Raw genomic sequence first — 12,234 nt, 5'->3', positions numbered from 1 at the left:
TGAGCCTCAGGTTAGGCCAGCTCAGCGTAGAGAACCACTTCCTTCTGACTTGCTTGCTGGTAGGTGGGCTCCCAAGTCTCAGTGTTCTCTGTTCTCCTTACTGTGGGAATGTGCGTTTCATTGCAAGCTCCGACTTTTGGAGTCAGGGCGGATGGGGTGGAAATCCCAGGCCCAGCCTCACGTGCTCCCTGACCCAACCGTGGCCATGTTTCTTCATTGTTCTGAGCCCCAACTCATCCTGGGAAGTGAGCATGCTATGAGATCCCAGCTCACACCTGGACTGACCTGAATGTGTAAGCAAGCCCTTAGCCACTCCAGCAGGACCCTGAGGGTCATTGTCACTAGTGTTAATGCTTATGCTGTAGAATAAATGATGAAAAGGATGAAGACACAAAACCTGAATTCTTTCCTAGGAGCTTTTGCAAGTGTTCAACAATGCAGAAAACCAGAATCTCCAGAAAGAATGAGAATATGTATATGCATATAGATACACTTAAAAAATATTGTCTTGGAGAGCTAGCCCATCTGGGAAATGTTCAGATTGAGTAGAGTCTTCATTAGGTACTGGACATTGGATTTTTTTTTTCTGTACCAGAAGTTATTTATTAACAAATTATGTTGACTAGGAACCTGATGAGTTATGTAAGATTAATCTATTTGCTGGGTAATGTGTTCTACAAACTCCTCAACCTCCAGTAATCACGTGTTTTGAGTTTGAGTATATTTTATACATTCCACAGTAAATGTCAGGATACCCACAATAAAATAATTTCAGCATAGGCTGGTGGTTTAGCATAGGGTAGTGTTTAGTGAAGGGGCTGGTGATGGGAGCAACAGGCTGAGGCAGGAATAGCCTGGAAGCTATTCTCCTAGTGAGGCAGGTAAATTGTTTCTGTAAGCGGGCCTTGATGCCTGCTGAAGGAGGTGGGTGGGGCAGGTGCTCAGGGGCTGTGGGCTGCAGGAAGTGAAGGAGGTCTGCCCAGGTGCTGGGGGAAGAACCAGGTGGGAAAAGGAAGGGTTTCTGGGCGGGCCACAGTCTCCAGGCTCAAGTCCAGTCCCTCCAGCCAGCCTTCTGTGAGCCTGTCCTGGGTGGGTCTGTCTAAAAATGGGTGAAGTGTGCCCATTGTGAGCCAGGCTACAAGCCAAGGATGCAAAGATGGATGGAAACCCTGGCCTTGCTCTCATGAAGACACATAAAAGCAGAGCGTGGTGATGCGTCATCATCACAGAGAAAGCCAGGCAGGCATGCACATCCAGCAGGGGCGGAGCATGCCCTTGCCCTTCCCACGCATGCCCCACGCACCTTCCGGGAGCAGGGATGGGCTCCCCAACCTGCGCTGAGCCTCCACGCCCCTCCAGGTGGTAAACACTGTGTCCATCCCGAGAAGCAAGCATGGGTATTTCCTTCTCTGTTAAGCTCCTGATGCTTTCCACCCCATGTCAAGTCCCACTGGAGCTTTTCACGAGGATGTTGAGGGAGAAATGCCAAGGAGAAGCAAACACCACCACCACCACCCCCCCAAATCATCAAATGAATTACTGTTCTCAAATGGCATTTTCTCATTGGATATGAATGATCCTGAATCTGTGATGATGACAAAAAACCAGGAACAACCATCAGAACACTAGAGGTTAAATCTGTGCTGATTAAAATCACTTAATTCTTACATGTTCCTGTCAAATAATACTCACTACTTCTCAAAACAAGGACGTCAGATCAATTAAATGAATTGACCACCCCTTTGTGCTCCTGTGCGTTTCATGAGTAATGAAGTTGTAGGCTAAATCAAAAGATCGTTTCCTCTTCCACAGGTTCACAAGGCAAAACCATTACATCCATGGGTGCAATTAATTCAATTATTACCTGGAAGGCTACAACAGCTTGCATGGAGTTACCTATCATCATTGTCGGTGGGATTCGTTGCATTGTTTCTGTGTTCATTTTCAAAAACAAACCAAAAAACGCTACAAGATATTGGTTCTTGGGATATCCAGTCACTACGTAGGGAATCAGAACCATTCACTCTGCAGATCTCTCCAAAATCTGTCCTAAATGATTGTTTAAGAATTCACGTACAACAGAACCCAGATGAAGAGCATGTGCCTTACAGGTTGTAAAAAAGTGTGTAAAGTCAGATTCATAGAAATCTGGTTCATACATTTGACCTGTTTTTAAGTTTTAGTCCTTGTTGTGATTCAGGCCCAGTTGAGACAAGCTGTCATTCATGCTAAGTGGGCTATTATCCATTTATAAATTTGTATTAGCCAAAAGGGGTGCTGATGCAAAGTACCAGAACCCTGTTGCCTTTTAAAAAGGGTATTTATTTTCGGTGGAAGCTTACGGTCACAAGGCCCTAAAGAGTCCAACTCAAGTTACTTCCTCACCAAACTGTTGCCCTGTGTTGAAGCAGGATGGCTGCTGATGTCTTTTGGGGTCCAGCCTTCCTCTTCCTCTGTAGGCTCCATGGTCCCAGCGTCTTTCAACTTGGCTGTAGGCTGGCATAGGGCTCGTCTCTCTTTCTGGGGCTTGTTTCCTCCAGAGCTCAGCTGCTCTGTCCTCTTCACAAGGTCAGCTGTAGACTGTCTGGCGATTGGCTCATTTCTCTTCTGGGGACTCTGCTGTATCTATGGAGCTGTCTCTCTTCCTCTGTGTGCCTACTTCTGTCTCCTTGATTGAGCAGCCATTTGTGTAGCCCACCAAGGGGGTGGGGACTCAATTCTGAGTTGCCCTAATGGCATGGTTGAATCAAAGTCCTAATTTGATTTAATAAAGTAAATGCAAAGCCTCTGAATTTAATACAATCAAGGGATATTATACCCAGAGGAACAGATCAGTTTACAAACATAATCAGTATCTCTTTTTGGAATTCATAAATAACATCAAACTGCCATAAAACTTCCAAACCTGGGATGTCAGATAACTTGACTCTACAGGTGAGGAAGCATGAAGAGAAATTTGAGTCTAGGAACTGCTATTTCTTTCTGAAGTTCGAACAAGACAGAGCAGGATGATAGTGGATCACGACAGTGCAAATCTTCACCTTATGAATACATTGCTTCAACAAAATTTATATAACTAAATTGCTTTGTTATTTATTATTCCACAAATCTTTATCAGTGCACCAGCTGCACATTAGATGCTTTCTATATGTAGGGGCAATGAGGCAGAGAAACCAAGTCCCTTCCTTGTTTTCTAGTGTGGCTCTGGAGGCTGGGCCGGGGAGCACCTGGAGGGAGGGAGGCTGAGAGGAGGGACGATGAGGCTTGTTGCTGCTCTCCACTGAACTCAGGGCCAAGCGAAGTGCTGCCCTGCCTGCAGGTATGGTAACATTACGAACTGCCACCCACCCCATCCAACTAGGTCTAACTCCATCCCCCTCTATATTCATCTGTTTTTGTTCCAAACACTTGATTGTGCATCCTGATTTGGTTTCCCACCTCTTGATTTTATTTCCCCTACAAATGGCCAATTTTGCCAGTCATGCTGACTTTCTTTAATAACCTGAGGCTTCCTTCCTTTTGGACCGGCCAGAAGCTCCTGCTTCTGGACTTGCGACACGTGGTCTGCCCCATTTCGCTCCACGAGGCACGCGACCTGGACCTGGCCAGTCAGTGCACTCAGCACTCTGACCACAGTCAGCAGTTCAGGGATGGGTGGCCAACCCAAAATGGGCCCTTTCTCATCCTTTTCTCTCCCTCAGAGAGGTGGAAGGAAATCGCCTCTGTTCTGCAGGTTCTCAGTGCTGGCAACCCTTAGCACTGTTTCTCCCAGCCACAAGGGGGCAGTCTGCCTAGAGTTGGAGAGTATGAAGGCAAAATTTCCTCCAAGAGTGTCTATGTTCCACATTTATCATAGCCTCTATTCTCTGCCCTCAGTAATTATTTTCTTCCCAATAGTCTGCTTAATTTTTATAAGACTTAGCAATTTCTGAAATTATGGTATTGTTAATTTTCTCCTTGTTTCAGATCCACTTCTCCCACTGGAATGTTAACTCTAGGAGATTCATGATCTCATTCTTTCTGCTTATTTTCTCTGCTTATCCTTGGCACCTGAAACAGTGTGTGGTTCTTAATAACTCCTCACTTATGTTTTGAGGGAAGGTGAGAAGGAATTCTTGAGTCAGTTCCCTGATGTTTTAATTTCCATAGTTTAAAATTGTAATGCCAAAGCAAATGTACTTTAATATAGAGAGGTGAATTCTAGCCTCATAGAGAGTGCTAGTGGGAATGTACAATGGTACAACCACTTCAGAAAACTGCTGGGGAAGTGGACTTGGCCCAGTGGTTAGGGCGTCTGCCTACCACATGGGAGGTCCGCGGTTCAAACCCCGGGCCTCCTTGGCCCGTGTGGAGCTGGCCCATGCGCAGTGCTGATGCACGCAAGGAGTGCCGTGCCACGCAGGGGTGTCCCCCGCGTTGGGGAGCCCCACACGCAAAGAGTGAGCCCCTCAAGGAGAGCCACCCAGCGCAAAAGAAAGTGCAGCCTGCCCAAGAATGGTGCTGCACACACGGAGAGCTGACACAACAAGATGACACAACAAAAAGAAATACAGATTCCTGATGCCTCTGATACGGATAGAAGCAGTCACAGAAGAACACACAGCGAATGAACACAGAGAGCAGACAATGGGAGGGAGGGAGGAGGAGAGAAATAAAAATAAATAAATAAATAAATCTTTTAAAAAAACAACAAAACAAAAACCACTGGGCAGTTCCTGAAAAAGTTAATAAAGTTCTTTGTGACCCAAAAATTCCACTTCTAGGTATATACCTTAAAAAAATGAGGACATTTTTCTACCAAAAGACATGGACAAAATGTTAATATTATGAGTCCATAATAGCCTCAAGCTGGGAAAGACATGAGTGTCTTTAAACAAGATAATTTATAAATACATTATGGTGTATTCATACAATGGAATATCACAGCAACAAAAGAATGAACTACGAGACACTCAACAACATGGCAGAATCGGAAGAACATGATGCAAGAAGCCAGGCACCAAAGTGACGTATGAGTCAGTGTGTGGAGAGTTCAAGAACAGGCAAGTCTAGTCTGTGAGAGCGGTGGTCAGCTCTGGGAGGAGGGCGCATCACTGGAAGGGGCAAGAGGAAGCTTTCCACGGGGATCGCAGTATTGTCTTTTGATCCAGGTGGTGGCTATTCAGACCAAGGTAAAGAGTCATGTCCCTCTAGCCAGTTACGATTTTCATTTTGCTGCATGTATATTATTCCTCACTATGTAAAATGGTGGAAAAATGAAGATTTGGCAATGCAGGTTCTACCTCCCCACGTGCAGGAATCAGCTCCAGACTAATCGCAGCTTCACCTTTAAACAGGACTTGTACTGAGTGTTCTTTCCCCTGCCATTCATGGCCTAAAGTGGATCATTAACTTTTTTCCTGCCAGCAGTGAATATTGTAGTTTCCTCACTTTTCTCTACGTTGTTGGTGCTATTTACTACACCTGTTTAATAATGGAGGAAAGTATGCTTAAGTTTTTGACTATGGTTCCAGCTGGATCAGATCCATTTCATACACTGTCAGATGTTTGCCCTACATGTTAAGATTCGTGCACACCATAAGCCTCGTAGTGTCCTGGAATTCTAGAAAATCATGACATCAATAGAAAGTGTTTGAGCTTGTCCATTTTGCCACTTTTTTGCCTGGAATTCTACTCTGATCGGATATTAATATTCCCATCTTGCTTACTTTCTCTTCATATTTTTTCTGGTATATTTTTTACTCTATGTTATGACATTTCATCTTATATTTGTTTCTCAAAAACAGTATACCGAGTGGTTTGATTTTATTTTGTGAACCTTTCTAAGAGTATTTTCTACTTGTAGAAATGGTATCATTTTCATAATAATTATTAAGACTGATAATGCTCACCTTTTCTGGATGTAGGATCTGCCCTTTTTCATATATACTATTCATCTTTTTATTCGCTTCATCTATATTCCGGAAGCATTTTCTGGGCAACTTTTCTAATTGACTAATTCAGTTTCATCCATTATCCAATCTAGTGTTCTGTATGAATAATTCAGGTGTAACAACTTTTAAATAAAAGCAATGTCTCTCATGTAAGTTGTTACTTTGCAGAGTGTGCTTTCAGTTTTCACAGAGAATATGCATTACCCATACTTAAAGTGCTCTCCAAATTCCTGAGTAAGGTGGACACATCGGCGAAGGATTTCTATGAAGTAGTCTTATGAAAGGGTGCTGTCCCAGCCTGACAGACTGCACACAGCCCAGCCTCCAGCAGGGACCAAGAAAAGTACTTCCGGCAGACTCACTTGATGTAGAAAGACTAGCTAAGAAAGGAAACACAGTCACAGTGCTTCACTTAGCTGTGCCGGGGATTGTGTCTATTCAGTCAAAATGTAAATGCTTTATTAATTTTGGTTTATATACTCTGCAAGCATCCCCAAACAGAGGATATCCAGTACCCAGCTTTGTCAGAATGGTTCATTTTCCATACTCATTTCATAATTTTTATAATAAATTATCACAAATAGAGTTGAAACTTTGTTTTACTCTCCCATGACCGTATTTGTCTCTCTCCTTCCCCAGAAATAAACATGACCCTGCATTTGCTGTTCATTAATTCCATTCTTGCTGTGTGCTTTGAGTGCATTTAAGCCTTCATAAAATGTATCACTTGTATATAAAATGTGTCATTCTGTTAATATGCAGATATGTTTGATGTAGCTACTCCCCCCCCAGAGGACAATCATGGGATGGAAGGGAAGGAAGGGCCCAAAGGACATACGGAGTTGTGATAAAGTGCCTTGCTGTGGCTTGCTTCTCACTCCCTGCTCCCTACCAAGAGCTGGTTTATCTGCAAAAAGTACACTTTTCACTATTTGGATCTTTAAATTTCTTTTCCCTCCCTCCCTTTCTTCTTTTGAATATCTGTTCTTATAGAACCCTGTCACCTTCTTTAGTTCATTTTACAGTTCATTTTGCAACCTGAACTAATCAGAGAGAAAACTCAGCCAAAATGCATTCTTTTTTTAAAAAGACTTATTTATTTATTTCTACCTCCTCCCTCCATTGTCTGCTCTCTTTGTCCATTCTCTGTGCATTCTTCTTTGCTGCTTGTATTCTCATTAGGCGACTCTGGGAACCGATTATGGGAGCTTCTGGATTTGGGAGAGAGGCAATCATTCTCTTGTGCCACCTCAGCTCCCTGGTTTGCTAAGTCTCTTATTATCTATCCTCTGTGTCTCTTTTTGTTGCCTCATCTTGCTGCATCAGCTCTCTGTGTTGGCTGGCACTCCTGTGTGGGGCAGCACTCCCGCGTGGGGCAGCACTCCCGTGTGGGGCAGCACCCCGCATGGGCCGGCATCCTGTGTGGGCCAGAACTCCACATGGGCCAGAACTCCGCATGGGCCAGCTTGCCTTCACCAGGAAGCCCTGGGTATCAAACTCTGGACCTTCTATATGGTAGACAGGAGTCCAATTACTTGAGCCACATCCACTTCCCCAAAATGGATTCTTTATGAAGCACTCTTTTTCTTCTTCCTAGGGAAACATAAGATGGAAAGGCTAGAACTTCTCTTTTGGAGCTGCCTTCACCCTCCTGAGCCAGTATCCCTTCCAAAGCCTCAGAATGTTGACAGGAAGTATTTCTTCTTTAGGTCCCATGTGCCAAGTGGCTTAAATATGTGGTTCCAACTCCTAGCACATGGCTGTGTGTTGGTCTGATTATTTCCATTTCCTCAGTGTGTATTTTCTAAGTAAGTACTTGTCACCGGTTCCTCAGGGGGGCACACCAGATTCCAGAGAATGGGTTCTGACCCTCAATTCCACAAGGGAGCACCCACTAGAATCCCAAGAGCTCACACCTGAGGCCCAAGAGCCCCACCTGGCTGTTAGCAGGATGGATGCCTTCCCGCCCCGGCTGCCAGAGTGGGACAGGCACCAGCAATCTAGGAATTTACTTCACCCTCTTGTCCAGGCACACTAGTCAGAAAGGCGTGACTGAGAATTTCCCTTCTTTCAATGTCAGTGGCAAAATATTGCTGTAAAAACTGGCCAAATTAAAGCCAGCTGGAGTCGTGGCTGCATCTGCAGCTCAGCAGTCATTTATCCCCACATGGATAAGAGCCCACTCTCCTTATCACAGGCTGTTGCAGTGGTAATTCTTGAAACTGTTTATGAAAGATACCATTGTCTTAGAAGAAAAGAGTCACCCTAAGTCCCTTGGCTCAAGATGTTCAAATTACGGTCTTCAGTTCCCATCTCTGTCATCATAGACATTTTGACAAATAACTGAATGGCTGCATCATACAACACTAAGATTTCTAGGAGAGAAGATGGCATCTTTTATCCTCTTAAAGGGTTGTGTTTATTTCCCCAGTAGAGAATCACTTCTCTCTGAATTAATATGTGTGTGAGCGTATGTGATTGTAGGCGTGTGGCTCCATTACAGATGTACTTGGTAGAGAGAATTCTGACTTGGAGCTTCTTTGGCATGGAAATAAACATTAATAGCAAAACCATCCCTTTGTCAACTGCTAACATCACAGATAATTATGGACAATACGACCCCAGTAAGACATGGGTATGAAGCTATAAATAAGTAGGGCTCTCCATGCCATAGCGTCAGGCTAGAACACCTAATGGATTCTCCTTTGGCGCTGTGAGAGAGGCAGGGAAAACCCTGTTGGTCTTCAGCTTCTCCTGCCCAACAAACTGCAGGACATCTCACAGAGAAGCAAAGATAAGGTTAAAAAAGAAGGAATAAAGCTCACTTCTTGGGAAGTGGATTTGGCTCAACTGATAGAGCATCCACCTACCACAAGGGAGGTCCGCGGTTCAAACCCCGGGCCTCTTTGACCTGTGTGGAGCTGGCCCATGTGCAGTGCTGATGCGTGCAAGGAGTGCCCTGCCACTCAGGGGTGTCCCCTGTGTAGGGGCCTCGTGACTCATGTGGTGAGCTGGCCCACATGCAGTGCTGATGTGCGCCAAGAGTGCTGTGCCACGCAGAGCTGTCCCCCGCATAGGGGAGCCCCACGCGCGAGGAGTACACCCTGTAAGGAGAGATGCCCCACGCAAAAAAAATGCAGCCTGCCCAGGAATGGTGCCGCGCACAGGGAGAACTGACACAGCAAGGTGATGCAACAAAGAGAGACACAGATTCCCAGTGCCGCTGACAATACAAGCGGACACAGAAGAACACACAGCGAGTGGACACGGAGAGTAGACAACTGGGCGGGTGGGGGGGGGCGGTGAATAAATAAAATAAATAAATTTAAAAAAAAAAAAAAGCTCACTTCATGTTGGCTGTGGAAGTCCATAATCCATTCTCTGTGTTTGAGATAGATTCCTGCTGTCAGTTTTAAAGCAAAAGGCCATAATGTCACAACAAAGGAGAGTGGCTCATTAAAGGAAATCTCTCGACTCACTTTCAAGATTTCATTCTTTGAGCAGTTTGAGTTGCGTATTGATGATACCGTTTTGGACTTCCTATTTCCCTGTAGTGTCTGATGATGTATTTTGATTATTGCAGATTAACGTGGTTACATTTGGCAATGCCGACTTGCCTCAGGGAACAAAGAGATTGATCTAAGGCCGTATGAGATGTTGGATTCTTCATGCTCTCAGAAATACCCTGGGTGTGATTTCATTGTCACTGGCATTTTCATCTTTTTATCAACATGCTCTTGTCTGCAACCTACACAACGGTAAAGTAGGCAAGCCGCCAGCATTTTCTAATGTGTTCATTTGAATAAGGGCTTTCTAATATTCAAAGACTCTTCATACTCTTGTGCCCTGGCCAATTTAAAACTTTGTATTATTGCAATTGGATGTGACTGTTTATAGCATCAAATCCATTAATACCTTTAGTTTTAAACGTGCGGGTGTCCTCCTCCTTCCCCAAATCCCATCCTCCTTCCTAGTTAGGCCTCAGGGGCATCCCCCGGTAAATAAGCATCCTCGGCAGAGAAAGGAGAACTTAATTTGCTGGGTTTAGTGCCTAATCAAAGCAGGTGGAATGGGAATTGAATTCAGGCCTCTGGAGAGAAGAGTTTATTCACCTTTTTTGTCGAAGAATGTCCTTTCCTTTTAAGGATAAAAAGGCATTCTGAATATTTCTTGGCCTTCCAATAGTGTGTGCAGGGCTGCTATTTGGGGATATAAGTAGGATATGTTTTTGGGGGCTATATGCTCCCCATATGTAAAACTTTAATTTGCAGTAGCAAATTATGATGGACAATAGGAGAATATTTTATAGGCCTAGAAAATTATCATCTTCTGTAGCCTACTCCCGTTATGCTTTCAGGATATGAGTTGATTTCTGAAGATGCAACGTGCCTTGAAACTTTCGAGAAGGGGCTTTGCTGTACAGGGGGGAGGAGAGAATAAGTCTCGGGGGTGGGGGGTGCTGCCTGGGCCATCTCCTGTAATGAGCTGTTGTTGGGAGGACCAGGTAAGGAGCCAGGCGATGATGCCGCCCCTTAGCTCTAGCAGCCGGAATTGACTGGTTTTGTAAGAACTGCACTACCTACAATGAGTCATACTCGTTAATCAGAGAGGAAGGTGAAAGCGAATCATTAGCCTCATGTTCAAAGAAGGGTTTGCAAAATAATGAAAATAATACCCTTTCATAGAGAAAAGTGCTTTGCAAAGGTCACCTTCTTTGATAAGGTCGGAATTCAAGCTCAGTGACAGCATAGGAGCAGCACAGATGGCCTTCTCCCTTCTCCCTGTTCCCATGAAATCTGTTGATTTGAAGACAGAATGGCACTCAGGAAGCAGGAGCGCAGGGGAGAAGGCCAGCTTCCGCGAGACCGCCAGAGGGCACAGCTCGAGTCCCAGCTGGACACGATGGCAAAGGGCTTGCTCAGTGCTAAGAGAGACCTGGTTGGAATGTGATCATTTCTTCTGTAAGAGCCAAGCGAGTAAACACTTCATAAAACTGGAACCACTACAGTCACATCACTGCTCTAAAGGGGCCTTCGTAGCACGCGTGCCCACTGTCAGCCACCTGCTCCAAGGTGCCATGGTGAGAGTCTCCTCTCCTCTGAGAAGTACAGAGAATGAGAGATGGGAAAGGGTGCTGCTTACCACCGCTTCTTTTTCACCCATCATACCAACATTAAAAACCTCCCCTCTTCCATTTTTTAATGCCTAGTATAAAATGTGCTTGAGGAATTTCAACCGCACTGGCATTTCAAATGAAGATTGAGTTGAGATAAGCAGTCTATAAGTAGTCAAGCTAGTCTAGAAGCCATTCTGCAAACACAATATAAATACATGCTAGTTGACTGATTCAATAAACATCTCCTGATCACTTGATTACTGGACTGGAAGTTCTTTAAAGCAAGGAATATGCCTTGCTGGCCATTGTGTCTCTAGTAGCTTGTATGGTAGCACCATCATAGACTCATGATGTAATTATTAGTTGGACGAATAACAGGTTCTTGTTATCTACCTGCCACAAAATCCAGTGCATGGAGGGTAACTACAAAATAGCTTAGGACCATTCCCATATTTTGAAAGATTATGGTTTATAAATGACAAGCTACAGGAACACAGAGAATGGAGCAGTGACTTCTGCTGTGGGCGTTGAGGCAGTCTGCGATGTAAAATTAGGCATGAGAATGAAGGTGACTAGGAGTTCATCAATGAGAGAAGAGAGAGGGGGCAGTTTTCCATCCAGAGTGTTTGCATAGATGCTTGAGAGTAAAGAGCCAGCTTAGGAATGGTGGCGTGTGTCATGGCTGGAGCCTACGATTTGCAAGGGGCAGTGCCTCTGTCTGGAATTGAAGGGTAGGATATGACCAGAATTGACACTGTTTTGAGATTGCTCCCTTACTCTTTGTTCAGTTGGAAGCCATTATATCACAGATGGGGAAAATATAGATTTAGGGAGCCAATTAAATACCCTGGATATCATTCAGGCATGATGAGGGCAATGTCTACAGAGGAGAATGGCAGTGGTTCTGGGGACAAAGAAATCACACGGGTAAACATTTAGGAAATAGACTTGGCCTATGGTTGATGGTGTGAAGGAGAGGGAGTGGCCCTGAACATCTTTGCCTATGCTTGCCTCTGTATCTTTATCACCCCTGAAACCCAGGCTAATTTTGGTGAGATAGGTCTGGGGCATAAGGTCACCAACAGCCAGCCCATGGTTCATATTTCTGTTCAGAGTTTGTGAAAAAAGCACTACTTTCAGTTAAGTCAAAATCCCAGCCCAAAGCAATAATATTGCCTGAACAAA

General features: G+C 44.5%; 1 protein-coding gene across 2 annotated transcripts in view; it reads left to right on the top strand.

The window, feature by feature from the left end:
• Positions 1-12,234, top strand: part of LOC101445075 (anosmin-1) — an 808,672-nt gene that overhangs the window by 547,264 nt on the left and 249,174 nt on the right. Inside the window, exon 3 of one of the 2 annotated variants that reach the window (XM_058292228.2) lies at positions 9,517-9,691. The exons of the other annotated variant lie outside the window; for it this stretch is intronic. Within the exon in view, the coding sequence (XP_058148211.2) occupies positions 9,665-9,691 (27 nt within the window). The 5' untranslated portion in view covers positions 9,517-9,664. The remainder of the gene's footprint in view (positions 1-9,516; positions 9,692-12,234) is intronic. 2 annotated transcript variants of the gene reach the window in all.

Source organism: Dasypus novemcinctus, chromosome Y, assembly GCF_030445035.2.
Source record: "Dasypus novemcinctus isolate mDasNov1 chromosome Y, mDasNov1.1.hap2, whole genome shotgun sequence".
Lineage (NCBI taxonomy): Eukaryota > Metazoa > Chordata > Mammalia > Cingulata > Dasypodidae > Dasypus > Dasypus novemcinctus.
This window is presented reverse-complemented; position numbering and strand designations above follow the sequence as displayed.